Source organism: Lepidochelys kempii, chromosome 15, assembly GCF_965140285.1.
Source record: "Lepidochelys kempii isolate rLepKem1 chromosome 15, rLepKem1.hap1, whole genome shotgun sequence".
In the NCBI taxonomy this organism is placed as follows: Eukaryota; Metazoa; Chordata; order Testudines; family Cheloniidae; genus Lepidochelys; species Lepidochelys kempii.
The window spans coordinates 13,547,174-13,572,072 of NC_136394.1; the positions used below are offsets into that span (position 1 = coordinate 13,547,174).

General features: G+C 41.2%; 1 protein-coding gene across 4 annotated transcripts in view; it reads right to left on the minus strand.

Moving 5' to 3' along the window:
* Window positions 1-24,899, minus strand: part of CABIN1 (calcineurin binding protein 1) — a 206,308-nt gene that overhangs the window by 149,986 nt on the left and 31,423 nt on the right. For 2 of the 4 annotated variants that reach the window (XM_073312662.2, XM_073312663.2), the window contains exons 19-27: window positions 19,905-20,064; window positions 19,532-19,647; window positions 12,228-12,389; window positions 10,530-10,736; window positions 10,107-10,252; window positions 7,053-7,314; window positions 2,192-2,452; window positions 1,228-1,379; window positions 401-579 (exon numbers count right to left, since the gene is read on the minus strand). In XM_073312662.2, the coding sequence (XP_073168763.2) occupies window positions 401-579; window positions 1,228-1,379; window positions 2,192-2,452; window positions 7,053-7,314; window positions 10,107-10,252; window positions 10,530-10,736; window positions 12,228-12,389; window positions 19,532-19,647; window positions 19,905-20,064 (1,645 nt within the window). Of the gene's footprint in view, window positions 1-400; window positions 580-1,227; window positions 1,380-2,191; window positions 2,471-7,052; window positions 7,315-10,106; window positions 10,253-10,529; window positions 10,737-12,227; window positions 12,390-19,531; window positions 19,648-19,904; window positions 20,065-24,899 lie in introns of all 4 variants that reach the window. The other 2 variants (XM_073312664.2, XM_073312661.2) reach the window with 2 other exon arrangements.

Below are 24,899 nucleotides of genomic sequence, written 5' to 3' on the forward strand. Positions count from 1 at the left end.
CATCACAAAAAGTTAACTGAACTGCTCAGATTCTCACCAAGTCAAGGAAGCACTGAAATGGTACAACCTCAGGTATCAATTAAACCCAAGTCTTTCCTCATAAGCTCAAGTAGTACATGATTGGCTCTAGAGATATGCCACATTACTGAAGGACCATTTAATAGCCACATACTCCATCCCACTCCCATTCCCATTTAGTTTGGGTGGGAGGTGACGACCTTGAATGTTTTATTTAAAGCTCTGACCACTGTGAATTTATGAAGTTAATGAGCAGCAATATTGCCCGTGTTACCACAGACCCATCACCCTCCTTGAAATGAGCAGATTGATCTTCCCAGGTCAAGCCCCCCATGATTAAAGCACCTCCCTGTGCTGGCAGTATTGAGAACAGGGACTGTACCATCCGGCGTTGCCTGCTGACGGGGTTTTTTACATTTGACGTAATCGTGGTCAACTGGAGTGGCTGTGTAAGGTGGGGATGTCAGACCTGGACCAGAGGATGAGGGGAGGGAAGTCCCAGGGCCTGGTACTGTTCCAGCAGAAGAGTGAGAGTCTTCATCAATCATGCAAGTCTTTTCCCTGGGTAGATGGGAAGAAGACAAAAATGAAAAGGAAGAGTATTAGCATAGTCAGTGTCTATGTAAATTAAATGGAAACAGACTGCTCCTCTTGCATCATTATCTTCTGTATATAATCAAATCTATGAGCAACATCAACAAGATGGATTTTCACCATAAGACACAGGAAAGAAATGAAAAAGGGCAAACTGGATCCCCATCAATGGTTTGTGTCAAGACATCTTACTTTATAGCCATTAACAAACCAAAGCTAGAGGGCTCCTGTCAATAAATTAAGCTGGATTTTTAAGTAAAGCATCTGCTAATTAATCAAAAATAATGGTTTCACCAGTGTATCCAAAGATGAGCTTGTCCCCGTCTCTTGTTAACCTTCCTCCTTACATTGTGCCTATATATTGCAGAGATCTCAGAAAAATCAATAATGTAAGTTCTATGATGTGGAACACTAGATGTCATAAGAGTGAGTTAAAGTCTTAACAATTTGGGACTTCTGTTGGTTTACAGCACATTCATTGTTACTGTAATAGTTTGTGGCACACCTGTTTTGAATCTATGTAGATGTCTACACAAATAATAATCTTTACATTAAAAGCCTACTTGTTGTGGAAAAAGCATGTTTTCAGAGTATTTTCTGGAAGTTAGCACTCACTTTTCTGTAACTTTTGGAGTGTTCTTCTCTTCACCCCTGGCAAATGGTCCCTCAGAAGCCTCCTTCATGAAAGTAAGTAATATCTCCGCATCCACCCCAGAGTCTGGCTTCCCCACAAGTTTCAGAATAGAGGCATGAAGCCGGAAGTAAACCTAGGAAAACAAAACACAGTCCATTAAATCAGGAGAGAGCTCAGAATTCTGAAACTAGTTCCAAGAAGTAGGCCCTGCTCTACAAAAATTTCTGAGATTTGCAGAGCAAGTTATTTGCTGTCACATGTACCCCATCAGGACATTTCCTGTTCATCCCAGTCAAGTAAACGGCACAGGTTTTCAGAACAAAAATGTGCTCCCTCCAGGCAATGGAATGAAGCAATGAGGACAGACATGGGAGGAGGTCATTGGATACATACTACAGCCAATGTCCTTAACAAGCTGCACCATGGATGCAGAGGGTCTGTGACTACTACATCAGCCCATGGGCTCATGCCCTGCCTCTGGGCGAGGGGATGGATTTCACCCCAATCACCTATATTTCAACCTCAAAGTCTGACTGATGAGTTTTATGTGGGTAAAGTGAATTTGACTCTTATTAAATAAGTGATAAATAATAGCATTATCTGATACCAGTACCATACCTATAAACTGGCTTTATAATGCAAGCATTTAGGAATTCCATTTGATTCCTGGTTTTTGCCTTGAATATATTTCCATCTCGAAAGTACAATGCACATCTATTGCCACTACTCTAATAATAATGATTATCGTTATTTCAACTAATGGGAGAAAAAAACAAAATTTTAAAACACAGAGGTTTAAAAACAGAAAATGGTGTCTACTGGTTAAACTATGCGTGTGTGGCAACATTTTCAACACACTGAAAACATGGTAACAGCTGTTAAATTCTGATTCAGTTTAGTAAGTAGACCTGGCACCAAGCTTTTGTGTGTGTTTTTCCATTTTACCTCTAATGCCTCCATGGCCAGTTCTGGTGGGTTATGGTAGTGAATCTTCTTTGGATACCTGGCAGCTTCTTCATGGAGGTAGTGACCTGCCTGTTTGTAATGAAGCAGATAGACAGCTGGAGACTGCTTTTGCTTCTCTGCAATCTTTCCCAGCATGTAGTGAATAAGCCACTCCTCTTCATCTCCATCTCCCTCACAGCGAGATGCCGAAGTAAAGCAGAGTTTGGCTGTCTCCAACATGCTGTCTCGACGCTCTTCCATCTGCAATGGGACAAGATGCTGAAAACATGAGTTCACCCTTAGCTGGGATGAACAATGTTGAAATTTATTCTGCTGCATATGAAAGTTCACAAAAGCAATAGGTTATTTAAAAATCCTTTGGATTTAATGGCAGAGCATATAAAATGTATCCAACTACCCAAATGGCTTCTGAAAACTCATAAAATGTGGTGCATATGAATCTGTGTTTCATTCGGTTAAAGGCCTTCTCACATTAATGACTCAAATAAAGTGGTAAGGAAAAAAAATGTATAAATGTAAAACACTTGTGGAGAAATTAACAGACAGTGATTCTGTTTCTTTTCCATCATTGTAAGCAATTCTCTCAACACATATATTTAAAAATAAGAATTAAGGATATTTACCTAACTCTGCAACTAATAGTCTACTAGAACACAGGCCATTAGAATTCACAAAAAATACATTTTATAATAGTTGGTAAGAATCTGATTTTGAGCCTCATAAGCAGGGCAGCAGTATTGATTTTTACAAAATGAAACAGCATAAATTAAGGTTAGCCTTCCCCGAGGATGAACTAAAAAATATTTAAGAATATAAAGTAATGACAGCGTCTTAAGTACTGTCTGGAAACGTGTTGCTTTATTTTACAGAGTTTAAATATAATGTTAAATATTAATTATGAACTTGAACAGAAAACACATCTGTCCCCTTTTACATAATTAATTTAAGAAGAATCCCTTTGATTATGGTTTGGTATACAACAACAGTGGTTTTGTGTTTGTTTTTAAACCGATATATCCCTAAAAGGGAGAATCATGCTGTTCTAACTCACCTTTTGTTACACTGAAAGCTTAGCCTTTTCAAAGGTTTATACCTTTATAACACATTCATTTTAAAAAGAAGAGTGAAACCATTTAAAAAAAAAAATTCTGGTTTGGTGCATGGAAACTTAAGTTGGCTGGTCTGTACCCACATTATAACTCTGTTACAAATGGTAATTAAAGTATTGTCCATTCAATTCCTTAATAAGTACCTTACTGTGATAGGTTTACAAGACAGTAATGAGCATGTTTTTATTGTGAAGAATGGCATGGACTGTAATGACTTGAGGCTTCAAGGTAATTAATTCTGGAGTTCTTAGATTTCATTACCAAGTAATCTTTAGAGATGTAATAACACACTGTTACATGGCAGTCCACAGTAAACCTTGTATGGTTACAATGTAACTAAGAGCAGTAACATAGTCAAGAGCCTTTTTTTCTTATGTGTGTAAAGCTCTGCACACTTCTATGGTGGTACTACATATATAAATACAGAATGGGAAGGTGGTAAATATTCAAACCTGGGAACATTCAAAACTGAGAAAGGTGAAAATGTAATTTAATCTCCTCCCATTAACATTTGGGATGCTAACACCTCGAGAGCTTTGGAAGAGATGGGAGTAGAGGTGCTAGCAAATGTTTATACTCTTAATATCAACATCACCATGTCCTATGGTTCTCACCTCTCAATAACTACATCACAATTTGTATGTGGCCAACTAAAAAGATGAATCTGTCTAACTACAAAATTGCAAATAAATAAATAACTAATTCTGGCACTGTTGTATCCGAGAACTCATGCCAATCAGGCACAATTTTGCTAGGAAAGAGCCCTGGATTTCTTTCCCTTTCTACAATGACCACCTTCCCAAATTATCGTTAGAAGAGGCAAGAAATCTAAAAACAGGATCCGAAAAATTGATTTGGTGTAATCTCCTTGGTTAGGTGTCTGACCTTTCACCATTAGTTTTAATATTTTATGAATAAATAGGAATTGAGAAGTTGAGATCCTGAACACGCTAAGATACTTTTCATAGCATCCACTAAAGAGCAGCAAGAACCTGGATGAGTAAATTTGACTGTATGTTTATTTTGTTTTTCTGGGAGGCACAGAGATTCACTGAAGTTAGCCTTCATGAATTCAAATCAACTCAGCGCATTTTCCACAAACATGTTTGTTTAGAGATGCTATTTCAGTAAATCATCTGTTGCTATGGAGTATGGCTGCTGACAGCCACCACTTTGTTTATAATCCAAATTATCAACAGCTCATATAATGTTCATTTTGCTTCATGGGAACACCCTTGTTCATTTCTGATTGTTTTACTGCAAGACAAAAATCTGAATTCCAACCCTTGGGGCAAATTTGCTCTAGAAAACATTTTATATACAAAGACAAATTGCAAAGCAAAAATTTAAGTCCAGATTTATTTGTTAAGCTCCGCACTAACCAAGTTGTGGGAGACATTCAACGTTATAATTAACCTTTTAGACGTTCTTTCCCCACCTTAGTGGAACCTTTTTATAACCTCTTGATTCACTGAAGACATGCCAAAATGCATCATTCTGTGACATCACAAATACCATGAATTGTATTGAGACATCTGGGATAGCTTCCATGAACCAAGATCTACCAAGACGGCCGAACACCACTCTGTGTTGAACATCCCTCAGAACTTCCTTAATGGGGGCATTCAACACAGAAATTCAGCTCAAGTTTTTATTTTTCTTTGCAGTTCACCTAACTCAGGATTAGAGCCTCTTAGAGACTTTTGAATAAAAGACAAGAAGAATGACTATGCCTCTTGAGATACGTTTTCTCTGAACATGGGATCCTCCCAAGACCCATGTTTTCCAAATGAGATTTTCAGCTCCTTTTGTGCCTAGCTCAAGAAGTGTTGAAGAAAATGATTCACTACCTTGAGTTAACTGAGAGTTTGGTTTTCACACATCTAGCACTGTGTGATCACAAAATGGTATTTTTAAAATTCTGACAATATAAAAGATTAGAAAATAACCAATTAACTTTCAGTGCAGTTAAGTTATCAGGCAGTCCTAACTCTTTCCTGCTTTCAGGACACAAACACCTTCCATTTCACAGTATTACTTTAATGGATCTCTTCAGAAACTCAAGTAATGGCCATTTGGTCTTCATCTGTAGCGATATTGGGTGGAACAATGGTCTTTAAGACAGTGCCTCATTTCTTAAGTTGAGTAATTCATATCTCATTCCGCAAGTAAAACCCCAGTAAGATTTAGGAGAAGATATGCCTCTGAACAAACTACATGGAAAAGCGGAGAGAGATTCAAAAAAAAAAAAAGCAACAAAAAAGCAACAAAAAAGTGGGGGAGAGATTCAAAACAAACTCTGATTGGCTCGCGTTGCATGCCTCTTATTGCAGTCTGAACACAGCAAGTGATTCTATGATTTCCAAATCTCTCCAGTGACATACTATGCTCCTGAGCGAGACAAGTACTCTTTATACTGATTCACTTCAAGGTGCTCATCTTATTCACTGAGAAGCCATCTAACTTTCAGTTAGAAAGATCAACTAAGCCATATATCCCTACATGATTCCTGATGCTTAAAGTTATCTAAAAAAAAGTCTCTCTCTGTTTCCAGAGATTGTGATTTATCTACTTGTCTGCAACAGGATATTTTAAGACCTTTTTTCCACTCAGCTCATGGAAGAAAGTTCATTTTAATTCCACACAGTGGTTCACACCAGTACTGTTTCTTTGAGTCTCCTCTTCCATATTTTGTCTGGCATATTCTTTAGTTACCTTTGCTGGAAAAGTAATTACGGTTTAACTTCATGCTGAGGAATAGGATTCAGAGCACATTTTCTCAGAACCTTTGCAGGATGGACGAGAGCCTTCGAGAAGGCAAGAGGAGAAGGTGTTCTCATTGCACCTTCTCTTCCATTCATATACTGGGGAACTTTAGATTTTGTTGAGTATTTAACAGCTCACAGACCAGAGACAATTCACCTTCTTTTTTTTTCCTTCAAATTTCCATTCCTTCACTGTAATCTGATACTTGAGAGTCAGGATGGAAGATAAATGTATCAGTCAGAAAGAGGGGGATACAACACTATCTATATCTAGTGACCAAGTTTATAAAGATTAAAGTTGCTTTTCTGCCTTGGATCAGCAGAAAATTTCACAATCAAGATAATTTATGCATGGCTGTTGGTCAGGGGTCAATTATCACATAAATTACTTCCTTGAAAATGCTATTGAGATGTTTGTCATTGAACAGTTTTGATCATGAGCTTAAGTAAATAACTCAAATGTAACAAAAAGAGAACCCTCATTATGACACAAGAGAAATGATGATGTGTGGGTACAAATGTGAGCTGCCCAATTTTCTGGTCTTTTGCCTATTTAAAAAGAGGTGTTTCATCTTATTCTGAAGTAATTTGTATGAAGTTTAGTAACAGGGAAAGTAAATGTATTGTAGATACTTGCAGTTCATTACAAATTCATAAGTATTTGGCTTTTTTCCTGCTGGTTCTGCCATTTTTGAGTGATCTTTGGAGGAAGAGTCTAAGTAGGCTCAAATCTCAGACAGACTAATTTTGAGAAGAAACTAACAAAAATTTCAAAAAGTGCTCACGCTGGCAAGTTACATGTTTATTTTTACTAGAGCTGGGTGGAAGCTGTGACTAGCAATGCTGCTAAGTCACCATGCAGTGTAGCAATTCCACACCAATAGTACTGAATGCTTTAATCAGAAACATTATAAGATTTAAATATGCATTTCAAAAAGTTCACACAGCTCTAACTTAGACCCCCACCTGCTGCACAACTTCAGGGGGAAGTTCTAACTTCCACTGCTTCAGCTGTCGGGATGCAAAAGAGTGCAGGGCATAGGAAATGGTGCCATATTCTATCCAGAGAGAGAGATTGGAGCTGTCGATCTCCAGGGCTCGTTTAAAGCAGTTGAGGACGGGAGTAGAGTGCTTCCAAATGGGGCCATCGCTCTTCAGTTCATTGGAGTTCAATTTGTCCTGAATTCGACTTGCTCTAGCCAGCGCCATGCCAGCCCAAGAATCAAACCTATGCACGAAAGAACAAACACGGCAAATAAACTACTCGCTGCAAAGCATTTTGAATCACGAGTGTGATTATTCCTTTTACTATTTCTCCAGATGTTTCCTTCTTACATCACAGGCTTCTCCAAAACAATAATCCCGCTGCACATCCTCCCACGGTGGTGACATTCTGAGAGACACTGTACACATCACCTTTCATCCTAGCCTCTAAACATGATCAAATCTTGTCTAACAGACAGCCCGGTATTCACAACAACATTTTGGATGGCAGGACTGGATGGCACTCGGTCTTTACTATCATTATACTTTTTTGATGGAAACATGACTTAGTAGGAACCAAAAAATCTCCCTCCAGGAAAATGTTGATGTATGTGTAGTGGGGCAGTCACCGCGCTTCAGCTCAGAAAGGGTTAAAACCCAGCCCTTGGAGGGGGCTGGGAGCCAATCAGAAAAGGCTGGGAGGCAGCCAATCAGGGCTTGCCAAGCCAGTATAAAAGAAGGTAGACCAGAAAGGGTAGCCAGTCTCTCTCCAGCCTTGGAGAAAGAGATGGACCTGGCTCCTGGATAGAGAAAAGGGTACCTTGGACAGTGCAGTTCTGGGGAAGGACAGGAGGAGGTAGGGAAGCACCAGCCTGGCAAACCCGCAGGCAGAGGCCTTGCTTTCAGGGCTGGAGGAGGTACTAGGGCTGTGGGGAAGCAGCCAGGGAAGGAAGCAGCAGCAGGCCCAACCCCCTTGCCAATGATGAACGGCCATTTCAGACTGCAGTTTGCCCTTGAGGGAAGGGGTAGATGAAGACTGGCAGTAGGTCACTGAGGTGAGGTGGGCTTAGGACTGAGGTTCCCCAGGAAGGGGATGACCCCTGGGTCTGGGGGCAGGGCTGTGGCGCAGTACCCCAGAGAAGGGGCACCGAGGGCTGGGGTGGGAATGCGGGGCCTGAAGTACAGTGGTGGAGATTGAAAGGAAGCAGGTACCAGTAGGAAGACACCAGCCAGCAGGAGGCGCTCTGGAGCTGGAAGAGCTAATTCCCGAGGTAACCAGCAGGAGGCGCTGCGGCGGTGAGTGCATGCCATGCTATGGTAGGGTAAAAGCTACCTTGCAATGAATTACCTCAAGATTCAGCACTATGCTTATAAGTAAGGTTAAGATTTTGTCACAGTTATTTCAGTAAAAGTCACTGACAGGTCACAGACAATAAACAAAAGCCTGCAACCTGTCCATGACTTTTACTAAAAATCACCAGCAGGAGGGGATTGATTGCCCCTGCTGCTGTGGGGGGAAAAGTTCCGGCCCCGACTGCCAAGAGTGGGACTGACAGCCCTGTCTGCTGTGGGGAGGACAGCTCCAGCCCTGGCCTGCAGCCCCTGTGGAGGGGGCTGAAGCTGAAGAAGTCACAGAGGTCCATTAAAGTCAGGAAATCCATGACCTCCGTGACTAAATCATATCCTTACTTATAAGTGACAGTAAATTCAAGGGTATTCTCCATATTGGATGAACCCAAATTGCTAAAACATTTTAGCAATGGTATAGAGCTTCTACTTTTTAATGTGATTCTAGCACCAGATGGTTAATCATATTTATAATACTTTTAAGTTTCTGCTTACCAACATTGACTTAAAACTTCACTCCATGCCAGATTGAAAGGTGATCTGAAGACCCACATTCCATGGGGTTTTAAAAATTAGATATTTTGAAAAGATAATGTGCCAAGTAACTGGGGTGAAAATACTATGTTGCTATATAAGATATTCCTTGCTGGGTAATTAATTGTAACAAATTAATGCAGCCTGTGGAGCAGAATTTTAAAGTGACACTCTCAAATGCTGACAGGCTTTACTCCTCCCCCTCCAAAAAAATCATCATTTTGTATTAAATGTTCCTGCCGTTTTATCATAAGCCATCAAATCAAGATTTCAACACTTGAAAAATCCCAGTTCCTAAGCTGGAAGACTCAACCATGACCAACCATTGATGCTAGGTTTGTTCTGACTGCAGATTTACACATATAACTTTGTTCTGTGCCTACAATCTCCCTGTTGCTTTGTTATATGACTTAATTTAACAATATTTTTGCTCTTCAGAATAAGTTTTAGTCAACTTCAATCCCTTTGCCATCGCATTAGAAGGAAACTGGTAGGAAAAAGCCTAATTTGCATGTCCTAGGTTTATCGATTGGTATTTTAAGATTATTACAGCTCATTTTTTGGAGGAATTTTAAAATAGAAAATACAATTTTTAAAATGAGGGACTGTGAAGCTTATTCACCTTAGAAAGAATTCCTTTGAGATGGTGAAGACTGAAAAGGCAGACAAGAGAAATATTTTTGAGTTTAACTAGTGGTCATCAGAACAATACAGCTCTGTCCATTTTGACCCATTTTAGAGCACCTCTCTGCCAGCAAATCTAAATGAACTTAAAAAACTCAGCCCAAGCAGTTAATCCATCGAGAGAGGTATGTGTTTCTTATGCAGTTAACCACTGACATATAGTTTCCATTTCTCACTGCCCCAGGGAAACCAATGAGCAAAAGAGAAAAGAAAGTCAAGTCAGTTATCATACCTCTTGCTCTTCCTAATTATAATTCAATTTCTTCCACTCTCTCTGAATTCTGGTCATTTCAGAAACCAAAAAGAAAATGTCAAATAATTAATATGGTTTTTTCCCCAAAATGCTCCTTAAGATAAACTTACTTCTAATAATAAACACCAGAAAGTTTTCTTTCTTTCCAAACAGAACAAAACCCCTGATTTGTCCCTCATTTCAGCACTGATAAACTGAAGGGAATGAACAACACTGACCTGTTTGGACAAATACAGATGTCATGCATGTAGAATTTAATGGCCTTAGATTGCTCTTTGTTCTTGAAGTGGTAGTCTGCCAGGAGGTAATACAGCTCAGTCACCACTGGAGGAGAGTAGTCTGCACCCTCTGGGAGAGATGGTACCTGAACACAGAAAACCTTAGATGACTCAGGAACATATTTTAAAATAGCTCTGTATATACTACTTCCCCACATCCCTAAATCTATCCATATTCATCTACATTGTACCTCTTCCTTGTAAAACTATAAGCTTTGGAAAGGCCATTCTAATCCAATTAAAATGTGATTTTTGTGAGCATTGAATGTCAAATCAGACACCAGCCAACAATCCCTTACTGTGAAAATGAAACAATATAGCCATTTCCTTCCCTTGAAGTTTTTTAAACACAACTAACTGTACCTTGCTGAAGGTTCCTTCAATATAGCCAGAGACATCATCTAGGCTTAACATGGGCTTGTCTGTTCGAGGAACAATCGTAGCAATCTTCTTCAGAAGGTTGGCCAGATCAGCAGATACAGTGCTGGTTTTGTAGCTATCAAACTCAGGGAGGGTTTTGGGCTTAAAATATTCAAACATGAATAACGCATCTTCCCACATCAGATCCACCTTAAGGGAAGAGGGTGGGAGAAAGAGAGAGCGAAATTATCTCAAAGTCAAAAGCTAGGGACATTTTTTAAGAATAGGATAAAAAAAAACATTACATCAGCTGAAAACCAGTGCAACCTTCCCAGAATGGAACACCCAAAGGCATTATTAAGATATAATGTTCATCACAGTGATTACAGGCTAAGGCTCTCAACTGTAACTTAACAAATGCTTTTAATAAGGATAGCTTTACTTGGAAGAGTTGGAGAGTCTGCTTAGACCTGCCTGGGAAACAGGAGATTTGGAGACTGACATGGAGGATGTGAGAAGAGATAGAAGGAAAGAGCTACATTTGCTGTAGATTTTGAAACTCAAATCCCGGTAACGGAGAAGGAAAATTCCAAATGCGTCCCCAGCAATTACAGAGTTGGAAGCATTTTCAAATCAAACAATAAAATAGCCAGTCACATCCTTGCATCATCACCTTTTTTCTTCATTTTTAAAAAAATGTTCAGGTGTTTGTAGTTTTCCTATCTTAAGCTAATTGAGTCATATTTCCCCAATCTGCTCTTCTGAAGACAGGGTGAAATGGTAGCCTCAATGAAGTCAATGGGAGTTTTGTTATTTACCTCAGTGGGGCCAGGATTTCACCCAGAGTCTCCCACCTTCTTTAGACAAGAAGTGCCATTTCCAGCAGGAGGGATTCTCTTTTCCCACAATCCTTTTATTTTTTCCCTTTCTTTGCCCTTCCCATTCATCTCCTCCTCCTTTTTATTAGTCTTACAAAATCGTCTATCTGAGACACTTCTTTTGGCCCTCTAGCATATCATACATATTGGACGAGGTGAGGTTGAGAAGAATAATTCACAGACAGACTATGAGCAAGAAAATACTAACACTCAGCAGACTGCACTACAAAATTCTTAACAGGCTCATTATGTTATGGTTTCAGAGGCACTAACCTATTAAGTGTTTTCTTGGGTAAAATCCAGACACAAGAGACAGTTTCATGACCATCTGTTTTTTGGTAAATTGTAAAGCTATACAGTCTAACAATGAGTGAAATGTCTTCGGGACATTGGACACAGCTCTGCTTCTCCCAAACTGAATTTTATAAGTTTTAATAATCAGTACTAACCAATATTTTCCATCGGAGCTTTGGCAAGATAAAAATTTTAATATTTTACCAGCTTCACTTTACCCTGCATTTTCCATATTCATCAACTGTAAGATCAGGTGTTTGGTGTTTTAGGTGTTTAGGGGTTTTTTTATAGCATGGATAAAGCTACAATTGGCTTTATTTCCAACATCTAGCCCTCTTGTTCCATACTTATTTTAGGGATCCAGGGAGTTTTCACCATATATAAAGGAAATGAATTTCAGGTCCGGAAAAAAGGCCCTAGTAATTATGACTCCTTCCCATTAATTCAGCTCAACATATTGACACAGGAGAAAACCACGTTCTTCAGCATTCTAAGGTGTTACACTAAAGGTAAACTGTGCTTATCTTACCTGCTGCACAGAATGCTCTTCCAGGTACCTTGCTTTGCTCTTTTTGCTTGGGAAGCTGTACAAACAGTAAAAACACTGCTCCAGGGCTGTCTCCAGTTCCTCTTTGTAGGGATGAGTATCTTCAGAGGTAGACACTGCAAGCTCCTTTTGCAGTACCCACACCTAGAACATCACAAGCATCGTAAGTCAAACAAGGTCTGATAACTGAATTTCACATTAAATTAAATGCTTCCTATTTTTAATTTTCCTAACCCTGGCACTCAGATACTACGGCGAGGAACACAGAATAAAAGCCTATATGGAACAGAACATGCAGAAAACAACTTTAATGTTTCTCTGTTACTCACACCCAAATGTTCTCCACGTCTCTGCATGCTCATCACTCTTGCAATATGTCCATTTCCATTACACTGTAACCTAATACCATTCTTTTACCTTCTGTATTTGTGATACTTATGTTCTCTTCCAGTTTCATTTACTGAAGACTGGTGTCTCAGCTTGATGTTCCCAAATTCTAAAAGTCACTGAAAAGCTCTCTCATTACCTTTCCCTCTGCACATTTAGGTGGTTTACTCTAACAAATGCATTACATTTTACCAGCCCTGACATTCAGGAAGAATATCACCACCAAAGACACAGAAAAATGAGAAAGAAGAGGCCCCAGTTCAAAGGATGTGGAGGAATACCTGCAATAATTAATGAAATTCATGCAAGTAAAAAAAAGGGCGTTGTCTTGCACAGTAATCCCTTCTTTTCTACCACATTTCAACTACACATGTAGGATATCATGATCTAGTTATACACTAGGGGTCAAAGAAGGCAGCTGGATTATTGCTGAGAAGATTGAACCTCAGAGGAGTCTGTAATGGCTACTGAAAGTTTGATAGATCTCACAAACATCAGTTAACAGAACTTTCCAAATCTCAACCCAACAGGCATCCACAGCTCTGGATGAGTGAGCTCCACTACAGATGGGAAGGAGCCATGTTATATGAAATAATTCTCTTTAAAAGAGAAAATTCTCCATCTTCCCAGTGAACGTTTAGAGATGGGAAAACCTAACCTTGACTGATAAGAGGATATATCATCTGAGATTTGGACAAAGAGCTTCTAAGCTTGATCTCAAAGTTTATGCTACATATTTACAAATCCCCTTAGGTCTGGAAGTTCCATTAGAACCTACAAAAAATCATTTATAGATTCTCACTGAAAAAGTAATACCAATTACAGCCTGAAGTTCTGTAATTCTGCAGGCCAAATAATGGAAAACAGGAAAGCCTTTTCTAAAGAAAAACTTTAACTATGTACCAGGTAAGGATGCTCACATATTAGGATACCAAGGGCTGCATTAATAGTTTACCAGGAGGCCAAAGGCAATGTCAGTTTTGCATATAAAATTTACACAAATATTATCCCCAAAATGCACAGTGTGAATATATGTTGCAAATGTACCTATCTTGGCTACAATTGATCAGCTCTCACTCCACAGTTATGGGGAGAAGAGGGTAGCCATCAGCTGCCTTCCCCCCCCCCTTTTTTAAAAAGGATAACACCTAGTTCTACAACGTTTTGGGGACAGATCTGCAATAGAAGGCTGAAGAGTAAAAAAGGTGGCTCTATGAGATCTTTAATAAGATCCCTAAAGGGAACATTTTTGTGAAGGTCTTGATTTTTTCAGTGTCATTTACAGGCATTTTCACCAAGAGTAATCTGTGTTTTTGATTCTGCCCCTGTATGAAAGACTGGTTTAACCACCAACTGAAGCATAGGTGCCGACTCCAGGGCTGGAGCACCAACAGGGACAAAATGGTAGGTGCTGAGCACCACCAGCAGCCAGCTCCAACCTCACTCCCTCAGCATCTCCAACCTGCTGGCTGCCCCGCAGATCACCACCTTCCCTTCCCTCCCAGTGCCTCCTGCCCACCACGGATCAGCTGTTCCGCAGCATGCAAAAACCGCTGAGGGGAGGGGAGAGGGCATAGTGCACTTGGGGGCAGAGTGGGGCAGGAAGAGGCAGGGTTGGGGCAGAGCTGGGGGGGTTGAGCACCCCCAGCACATTAGAAAGTCGGTGCCGCTGAACTGAAATCTTATAAATCACATTTCAATACATACTGATAATGGAAATTACATTCAAAATATGTCAAATGCTTGTTGGAAACTTTACTCCATTTCTTCTCTGTAAGAGGCACTGTAGTACCAGAAGTAAAAATGAGGGAAATAAGCATCTCTATGAGCTTAAGTAAAGACTAACTTGGGATAAGAAGAAAGAAAAGCTGCTAGTGAAATCATTTTGGGAGGTTACAGGCACGGAAGAATTATGTTCTCCATTATGAATTGCTTCTACTTTGTATAAGTCTCACACCATTTGTAGTCCTCCTTTATAATGATCGGTAACTTTTCTTTAATACCTCTGTTCTCACAAAAAATGCAAATAGACCTTTCAGTGACAACAAGTTGTCTGGGGATCAGGATGGGGCTCTAAGCACTACTGCAATAGAAACTAGTAATAATAATACAAGGCAAAATGCCATCATACTATAAATAAGAAAGGTAACCATAGAATTAGCACTGGAAGCGATGAGATCCTTTATTTTTCCCCAACAGGAACTACAGCCAATGATTTTAGTTTATTGTTCATTTATTGTGTGTAATTAACTAACATGTTATACATAATCGTATGCTAAATAGAGTTAAGTTGTAGGACTACAGAAGTACAAGATTGGTTGGTATGTAGAGGGAATAATCACGTATTAGGAATCTAAGCAAGGAGGGCTGAAACTCAAGGCCTATAGGCGGAGGCCTGCAAGATTTTAGCTTAGCTATTTTAGGTTTTGGAGCTAAGAAATGCTGACCAAATAAGTGACCAAAGAATAACCCGATGCCCTTAGATTATGGGAAAAGAGGTACCAAGTGGTAATATTGCAAAAAATTAGCCAGAAGATTAATTTTAAATCATAAAAATACTGTAAAGGCAAATCTTGTCTCCAACATGTATCTTAACCACATGATACAGATTGTGTGTCAATGCTAATGAGAATAATGAGAGCCTACACAATCTATAGAAATTGGGGTCCCTGTAGTTTCTTCAGGACATCAGACCAATACGGAAAAAGAGGGTTCACATTTTTATGCACATGTGCAGAATGTAGATATAGACACATAAAAAGAGGGTGCCCAGAGTGGGAAAATTGTACTCCCTATGGGACACTCCAGCTGGAACCATCCCTCTACTGATGATCAATCCATAAGAGACCCATCAGACCCTAACACTATTGTTAATGAGGTGTGTGTAACTATATTTGTAACTCGTGCAGAGGTCTGTATAGAACTTCTATATGCTTAGGTAATAACTTTAATTGTAACTTTAATAAAACTTCTAAAATAGACCAGACCTCATACTTGTGAATGTATGTGTGGTCACTACCCTTGGTCTTTGTGTTCCTAGAGACTCTAAAGCAAGTAGCAGAGGTGAAAGGCTACAGAACAAAATTGTACTTGTAATGCAAACTTCATACCTGCTTATAAAGAATTGAGTAGTGGCCTAGATTTTCTTAGTTTGTGTGTCTAGGCTTTTCATTATTCTTTGCTGTGAAACTGGATTGTAGAGGAAATGGTCATTTGGGTACAAGAAAGTAGAGAAACAACGGTGCCAAAAGGGATATCAGAAACCCTTTGCTATACAAGAGAAAATATGAGTGACCTGATGACTCAGCAGTAGGGCAGTAAGGATGGGATGTGGACGTCCGTGCCTAGTGGTTGGAGCAGGACTCAGGCCCAGCACTTAAAGCAGATGTCCATAGCCAAGAATAGGAGCCTAGGGTCAGAGCTGGCGTCAGAGGCCAGATGGCAGAGACACAGTCAGAAATAGGAGCAGAGGATCAGAGCCAGGTTACCTGGAGCGAGACAAGGCTGGAGCAGGGCTGGATCCAAGGCAGAAGCAGGGCTGGAACAATTAAGGGACAAAAGCTGGCAACAAGCAGTCACAGGAACTATCACAATCCTAGGTGAATGCTTTGAGCAGTCATCGAACTGCAGCTATTGCTGGGTTTAAGAGCTGGTCTTCTGACATTTCCGACAAGTAAGGCTCTGTAGCCGATCAGGCAGCCTACTATGGCCAGTTGCACTTGTTAGGTTGCCCAGAGACTGGCTCTGTTGCAGGCCTCGATTCCTGACAGCCTGGCTTTCCTATTAGCAGAACTGTGCTACAAACCATACAGCGCTTTTTAGAAGCTGAGAATACATATATTAGGGTGAAATGAGAAATTTTAGAATGTATTTCAATGAAGCTTTGAGTCACAGTAGTCACTTTATCACAGCAGAGTGTGTCATAGGAAATGTGATTAACAATTTTTGAAAATTAAAAGTGTGCAATGGAGGTAAATAGTGACCAGGATGAAAGGAAGGAGTAAATTATTACCACAAACTGTAGTAAAAGCATGACATGCCTACACAATGCAAAGTGTATAAACACTAAAATACCCACTTGACAAAATTATTTGAACAGTGACAAGTACAACCCGTGCCCTTACTCAGCTTTTAATAATAGTCTTTCTTAGCAACAATCCAGAATGATTTTGTAATGAATGCTTCAAAGTGTGGCTATAGTAGATGTGTTAATGCCATATTAACATTTTTTATTACACAATATCCTTCAGCCACCAGCAGTGCAATGTGTGCCAGCAGATGGTTCACCTACAGATGGTGGTAATTTACTATGATGGGATACTGTGTAAAACACACACCTGTGTCTAGCATGTTTGTGAAGCCCATTTTCTCTTCTAATGTTTTCTTCCACACTGGAATATCTTCCTGATTTTCAGCCTTTCAACTCCTTTTTGGCTCTGAAAGCTGCTACTGACTACTTGTAATAAGCTACAAAATGTTAAATATGGCTTTTGTTAAAAGTACTTGATGACTCAAGTATTGGAATTAGGGTTTGTTTCAGAGCACACTAACACATGTGGGGTGCTAATCTAAATGTAAGCGATGCACCTTCTAAATTCTAGTTGGATAAGAGGAAGCATCTGCTGACAAAAATTCTACTGCTGGCTATTGGAGACTTGTTCTCCCCAGCATTAACTAAACCACTATATATCATCATAAAAGTCACCAGTGATCTGACAGCCCTCCCTTCATCTACTAATACTGCAGTACTAGTGCCTTAAAATCCACTCCTGGATTCTATAATACTATCTAGCTGTAACATTAATGCAATGAAGAAAAGCTTTCCAGTAAGACAGTAGGCACTAAGCAATGATGCATGGACAAGGTAAACAAAACCTATTTCCTCCTCAGATCAACCTAGAATCATTAAAGAATTGTCTAGGGCAGCTGCAGAAGTCCTAGCATAGTTTCAAAGAACTCCACCTGAAAGTGTTTTGGGTTTTTTTGTCTTAATATACACATTTTATTTTTTGAGCCTCAAATTCTGATGTGGACAGTTAGACTTCCTCCTGTGTGTGCGCGTTTAAGTATGTGTGCATGCCCACAGGAATCAGTGCATCTCTGTGGTCCTGTCTTTTCTGCATTGATCTGCTGTGCTGAACTCTGTGAATATGAGCAAGGGAATTAGGTGCTGAGGATTATCTGTTGCTGTACCCCAGGAACATGAGCAGGGAAAACAGCACTAATTTTATTTATTTATTTCCCTTTTGGGTATTTTTCCTATGATCCTGCTTTAGAGGAAGATGCAAATCTGGGCTCAAATACGGTTTCAAAAATATTTAGTGACTAGCACTCCCTCTGTTGATTGTCTCTCCCCACCCAGCCCGTATGAGCCCTCTTTCAGTACTGGCCTGGAGTTCAGGATGGACTGGACTCCTGTTTGTTACATTGGAGCCACATGGGCCAGACAGGTCTATATTTCCCTAGGAGGCTCCAGCCCGCAGTATAGAACCCCTGGGAAGCCTGTTGTAGAGTCAGTAGCAGGGGAAGGGAGCTGGGCATGAAGGTCCCTTATCACACTGTCTGGTGTCAGCAGCATCCTTATTGTATCCAGTGTCCTCCATCCATGGCCTGAGGAGTAGGAAGTGGCTGAATTCTGCAGTCAGCAGCATGCTGCTGGTGAGGGCTCTAGAGACAAAGTCATGATGCCATTCTGGCATTACTCCCCTCATGGAGTTGATGGGGGGGGGGAGAGCTGCTTAACCTTTGGAGCTGGTTTTTCTAATCCTAGCTGCCTCCTTTCCTGCCTGGGGGAGGGGAACCAAAGTGACCTCACCTAGACTAAGCTGCTGAGACAATGCGTGTGTCTTGCCCAGCAGAGCTGGTCTCATCTATCCCTCATGCCCAGGGAATAGCAGCAAAGGCAAACCTGCTCAGACTGAGCATCTTGTCCACAGAGCTGGCTGAGTTCCCTAACGCGACACTCAATAAACAGAGGAAGGATACAGACCTCGCCTTTTGCCTTTCCTTGGTTTAGCTGTCTCCCCTGAAGCCTGTAGGGGTGCCAGCTGCTGCAAATGCCTCAAAGGGAGAAGTAGAGCTGGGGGACAATTTCCCCCAAAAGGAGGGAAGAAGCCCAAGGAGATGGCAGCAAAATAAGACACACTACTAAGCCAAAAATTATTCAGAAACTTGAAACAAAGTTTCAGTAAAGCTCTGCAGCACGAAGATCTGGATGAACCACCGGCTGCTGCAAAGGCAGATAAAAATTTCAGGGTCACGGTATTCCCTTGCAGCTAGTGATTGACAGGTCTGGTTCTGCTCCCACACTGCAGAGCAACAAGTGCCCTTTGAACCAGATATCTGGACCAGAGCACAATTAAAAAAAAAAAAATTATCATGATCAGTCATCAGGTTACAAGTAATGTTGATGGATGCTGACGATACCATTCATTAACATGGTTTCTACTAACTTCAGAAAACCTCAGTTCAATTAATTCTTTTTTTCCTCTCTCTTAAAAAAAAAATTACAGAAACCACCATTGCTTTATTAAAATTTAAGTTGCATAATTTAAACTTTGTGTTGACCACTGAGAACACAGGCTGATACAAGAGCATAATTTTTTCAGGCAAATCAGTAATAACATTTATACAGTGCTTTACAGTTTCAAAGAAATGTATAGTGACTGAGTAATCATAAGACAGTCTGTTATCCCAGGCAAATGACATGGTTTTGTTTGTTTAGGAAAGACAGATAATCTGAAAAAGTTATGATAGACAACAGCTGGGAAGAACAATCCTTAAATACTTCATTACCTAGGATAAAATGGCCATTCCAATACATGTATATGGGGGTAGGGAACAGGAGAAAAAACAGATTTTTTTAAAAATATTTTTAATATTTAGGCATCAATACTCACATAGAATTTGAGAAGGGCGCCATCTGAGTTACAACACCAAGATCTTCTTCCTAAGTACTCATGGGCGGTGTTCAGTAACATGAGGGAAGGAGGCAGCATAGGTGTGTCAGGACTCACTGGAAGAAAGATGCCAGTAATTATATCTCCTAAGTACAAAACTGAGCTAACCTACCTAGCTACTTATTTCTCCATGCTTTGGTAAGGAAACCTTTCCTCAGAACGACTGTCCACTGTGGCGAGGGAATGAAGATTGGAGACTCCCTAAGTGAGAGGGACAAAAGAACACTAGCCATTTCCCATACACATGCCAAAGAAGAAAAGGATAAGGAGCAATGGTTTAACAACATATAACATTGACAAATTAAACTATTACCTTCCTCGGCCTGGCTTTGGAGCTGCTGCTGCTGACAGCAAAGGGATCGGAAGGCATCTTCTTCATGCTGGATAATCCGGTGCAAAATAATCCAGGGAAGCACTGACGAGACATATGGCTCTTTGGCTTCCTCCTGGATTGCCATGCTGCAATCTATAATCTAATAAAGAAATATACGATACCCATTATACACACAAAGATATACATATTAGAAAAATAATTTACACAAGTCCAGATGACTCAGCAGGTACTGCATCCTATTCATACACAAACAAAAATCTAAATTTAAGTAGCTTTGCTTCTTGTGCTGGCTGGGCCTGAAAGTACTAAAAAGAGAAGACACTCTCAATTTCCAGAATTTGATAATATGGGAAAAGCCCATTTTTCTTACCTGTAAGGTAGTTTTCTAACTGGGTATGTTTGTCCTAATATCACACTAAAACAAGCACAAATGACTAAGGGAATAGCAGAATTTTTGAGCACTAGCAGAAGCTGAATCAAGGCTCCTGTTAGTGATGACTATAAAGCGATGTATTTACATCCTGGAAGGTGAGACATACTTGCTTAGAATGAAACTGGACAAAAGTTAGTTCCAACAAATTTAAATACAATGAAAATCTTGTAGCCAGATAGAGCCAACTAGGAATTATGAACAGAGATTCTCCTGAAGAGAGATATTTCAGAGATAGTAGTTAACAAGTGAATAATGCATAACAGACTAGAAATAAGGGATGGGTGGGTGCGTGACAGTCTGGTAGAGAAATACCAGTATCATTTACCTATGAAAAATTGCCTATTCTTGAAACAGAGAAGACAACAACTCAAAGAAAAGGGATTTGTATGGCTCTCCCTCTAACCAACAGGGTGAGATTACTTCTCCAGAACATATGCTAGAAGAGCCCTACTGAAAGCTTCATCTACTGAAGCATATTTGACTACACTATAGTGTCTACTAAAATCACACCTTGAGGACCACACAGCAACTTTACAAATCTGTTACTAAAAATAGTGCCCTTTTTTAGTTCACATGGTGGAGTTGCTATTCAGGACTGTGATATTCAGAGAAGCATAGGCTTTAGTAACACATTCCATATATTATTTAGATAGTATGTTTTTATGGAACTTATGCTTTTCCTTTGGCCTCAAAAGTAAAATGAACCAATGTCCATAAACTCAGAACATTTATATTTTATTCTCAAAAAGAAAAGGAGTACTTGTGGCACCTTAGAGACTAACCAATTTATTTGAGCATGAGCTTTCGTGAGCTACAGTTCACTTTATCGGATGCATACTGTGGAAACTGCAGAAGACATTATATACACAGAGACCATGAAACAATACCTCCTCCCACCCCACCCTCCTGCTGGTAATAGCTTATCGAAAGTGACCATCAAGTTGGGCCATTTCCAGCACAAATCCAGGTTTTCTCACCCTCCGCGCCCCCCCCCCCAAACTCACTCTCCTGCTGGTAATAGCCCATCCAAAGTGACCACTCTCTTTAAAATGTGTATGTGTAAAATGTAACAGAACGCCACTAGCCGTCACCTTCAGCCCCCAACTAAAACCCCTCCAACGCATTATTAAGGATCTACAACCTATCCTGAAGGATGACCCAACACTCTCACAAATCTTAGGAGACAGGCCAGTCCTTGCCTACAGACAGCCCCCCAACCTGAAGCAAATACTCACTAACAACCACATACCACACAACAGAACCACTAACCCAGGAACCTATCCTTGCAACAAAGCCCGTTGCCAACCGTGCCCACATATCTATTCAGGGGACACCATCAAAGGGCCTAATAACATCAGCCACACTATCAGAGGCTCGTTCACCTGCACATCCACCAATGTGATATATGCCATCATGTGCCAGCAATGCCCCTCTGCCATGTACATTGGTCAAACTGGACAATCTCTACGTAAAAGAATAAATGGACACAAATCAGATGTCAAGAATTATAACATTCATAAACCAGTCGGAGAACACTTCAATCTCTCTGGTCACGCAATCACAGACATGAAGGTCGCTATCTTACAACAAAAAAACTTCAAATCCAGACTCCAGCGAGAAACTGCTGAATTGGAATTCATTTGCAAATTGGATACTATTAATTTAGGCTTAAATAGAGACTGGGAATGGCTAAGTCATTATGCAAGGTAGCCTATTTCCCCTTGCTTTTTTCTACCTCCAAACCCCCTGACATTCTGGTTAAACTTGGATTTATGCTGGAAATGGCCCACCTTGATTATCATGCACATTGTAGGGAGAGTGGTCACTTTGGATGGGCTATTACCAGCAGGAGAGTGAGTTTGTGGGGGGGGGAGGGAGGGGGGGAGCAGAGAGTGAGAAAACCTGGATTTGTGCTGGAAATGGCCCAACTTGATGATCACTTTAGATAAGCTATTACCAACAGGAGAGTGGGGTGGGAGGAGGTATTGTTTCATGGTCTCTGTGTATATAATGTCTTTTGCAGTTTCCACAGTATGCATCCGATGAAGTGAGCTGTAGCTCACGAAAGCTCATGCTCAAATAAATTGGTTAGTCTCTAAGGTGCCACAAGTACTCCTTTTCTTTTTGCGAATACAGATTAACACGGCTGTTACTCTGAAACCTGTCATATTTTATTCTGATTTTTATGTCCTACTGAACGTCTCAGCAGGAATGGAGAGACAAAGGCCTAGGAAAGGAAGGCTAATCTCTTGAATCTGATAGAAATTAGTAGTGCAAGCCCTGGTCTACACTAGGAGTTTAGGTCGAATTTAGCAGTGTTACATCGATGTAAACCTGCACCTGTCCAAATGATGAAGCCCTTTTTTTCACCTTAAAGGGCTCTTAAAATCGATTGCCTTAATCCACCTCTGACAAGTGGATTAGCGCTTAAATCGGCCTTGCTGGGTCGAATTTGGGGTACTGTGGACGCAATTGGCCTCCGGCAGCTATCCCAGAGTGCTCTATTGTGACCGCTCTGGACAGCACTGTCAACTCAGATGCACTGGCCAGGTAGACAGGAAAAGGCCCGCAAACTTTTGAATTTCAATTTCCTGTTTGCATGGTCACCTGCAGCTTACCACGCTGGCCAGAGCTCATCAGCAAAGGTGACCATGATGGAGTCCCAGAATCGCAAAAGAGCTCCAGCATGGACTGAACGCGAGGTACGGGATCTGATCGCTGTATGGGGAGAAGAATCCATGCTATCAGAACTCCGTTCCAGTTTTCGAAATGCCAAAACATTTGTCAAAATCTCCCAGGGCATGAAGGACAGAGGCCATAACAGGGACCCGAAGCAATGCCGCGTGAAACTTAAGGAGCTGAGGCAAGCCTACCAGAAAACCAGAGAGGCGAACGGCCGCTCCGGGTCAGAGCCCCAAACATGCCGCTTCTATGATGAGCTGCATGCCATTTTAGGTGTTCAGCCACCACTACCCCAGCCGTGTTGTTTGACTCCTTCAATGGAGATGGAGGCAACACAGAAGCAGGTTTTGGGGATGAGGAAGATGATGATGATGAAGTTGTAGATAGCTCACAGCAAGCAAGCGGAGAAACCGGTTTTCCCGACATCCAGGAACTGTTTCTCACCCTGGACCTGGAGCCAGTACCCCCCAAACCCACCCAAGGCTGCCTAAGGGGACATTCAGAGGTGCCCATCCCTGCTGGGCTGTTTGCCTGTGGCTGAACAGAACTGTTCCCCGCTGTTAGCCGGGGGGGTGGGGGGGGAGGGGCTAGCCACGTGGTGTGGGGAGGCAAAATGCGACCTTGGAATGAAAGCACATGTGCTGTGTATGTAACGTTAACAGCAAGGTTTACCGTGAAAGAGTGTAGCCATTGTTCTAGAAAATGTGTCTTTTTAAATACCACTGCCTCTTTTTTTTTTTCTCTACCAGCTGCATGTGTTTCAATGATCACAGGATCTTCTCCTTCCCAGAGGCTAGTGAAGCTTAGAAAGAAAAAAAAAAAACGCACTCACGATGAAATGTTCTCTGAGTTCATGCTGTCCTCCCACACTGACAGAGCACAGACAAATGCGTGGAGGCAGACAATGTCAGAGTGCAGGAAAGCACAATATGACAGGGAGGAGAGGTGGCGGGCTGAAGAGAGTAAGTGGTGGGCTGAAGAGAGGGCTGAAGCTGAAAGGTGGCGGCAGCATGATGAGAGGAGGCAGGATTCAATGCTGAGGCTGCTGGAGGATCAAACCAATATGCTCCAGCATATGGTTGAGCTCCAGGAGCACAGTCCGCAGCTACTGCCCCTGTGTAACCAACTGCCCTCCTCCCCAAGTTCCATAGCCTCCTCACTCAGATGCCCAAGAACGCCTCCGGCCACCCGGCCACTCCACCCCAGAAGATTGCCCAAGCAACAGAAGGCTGGCATTCAATAAGTTTTAAAGTTTTAAACTTTTAAAGTGGCATGTGGCCTTGTCCTTCCTTCCTCCACCACCCCTCCTGGGCTACCTTGGTAGTTATCCACCTATTTGTGTGATGAATGAATAAAGAATGCATGAATGGGAAGCAACAATGACTTTATTGCCTCTGCAAGCGGTGATCGAAGCGAGGAGGGGAGGGTGGTTAGCCTACAGGGAAGTAGAGTGAACCAAGAGGCGGTAGGTTTCATCAAGGAGAAACAAACAGAACTTTCACACCATAGGCTGGCCAGTCATGAAACTGGTTTTCAAAGCTTCTCTGATGCGCACCGCACCCTCCTGTGCTCTTCTAACTGCCCTGATGTCTGGCTGTGCGAAACAAGCAGCCACGCGATTTGCCTCAACCTCCCACCCCACCATAAACGTCTCCCCCTTACTCTCACAGATACTGTGGAGCGCACAGCAAGCAGTAATAACAGTGGGAATATTGGTTTCGCTGAGGCCTAACTGAGTCAGTAAACTGCGCCAGCGTGCTTTTAAACGTCCAAATACACATTCTACCACCATTCTGCACTTGCTCAGCCTGTAGCTGAACAGCTCCTGACTAATGTCCAGGGTGCCTGTGTATGGCTTC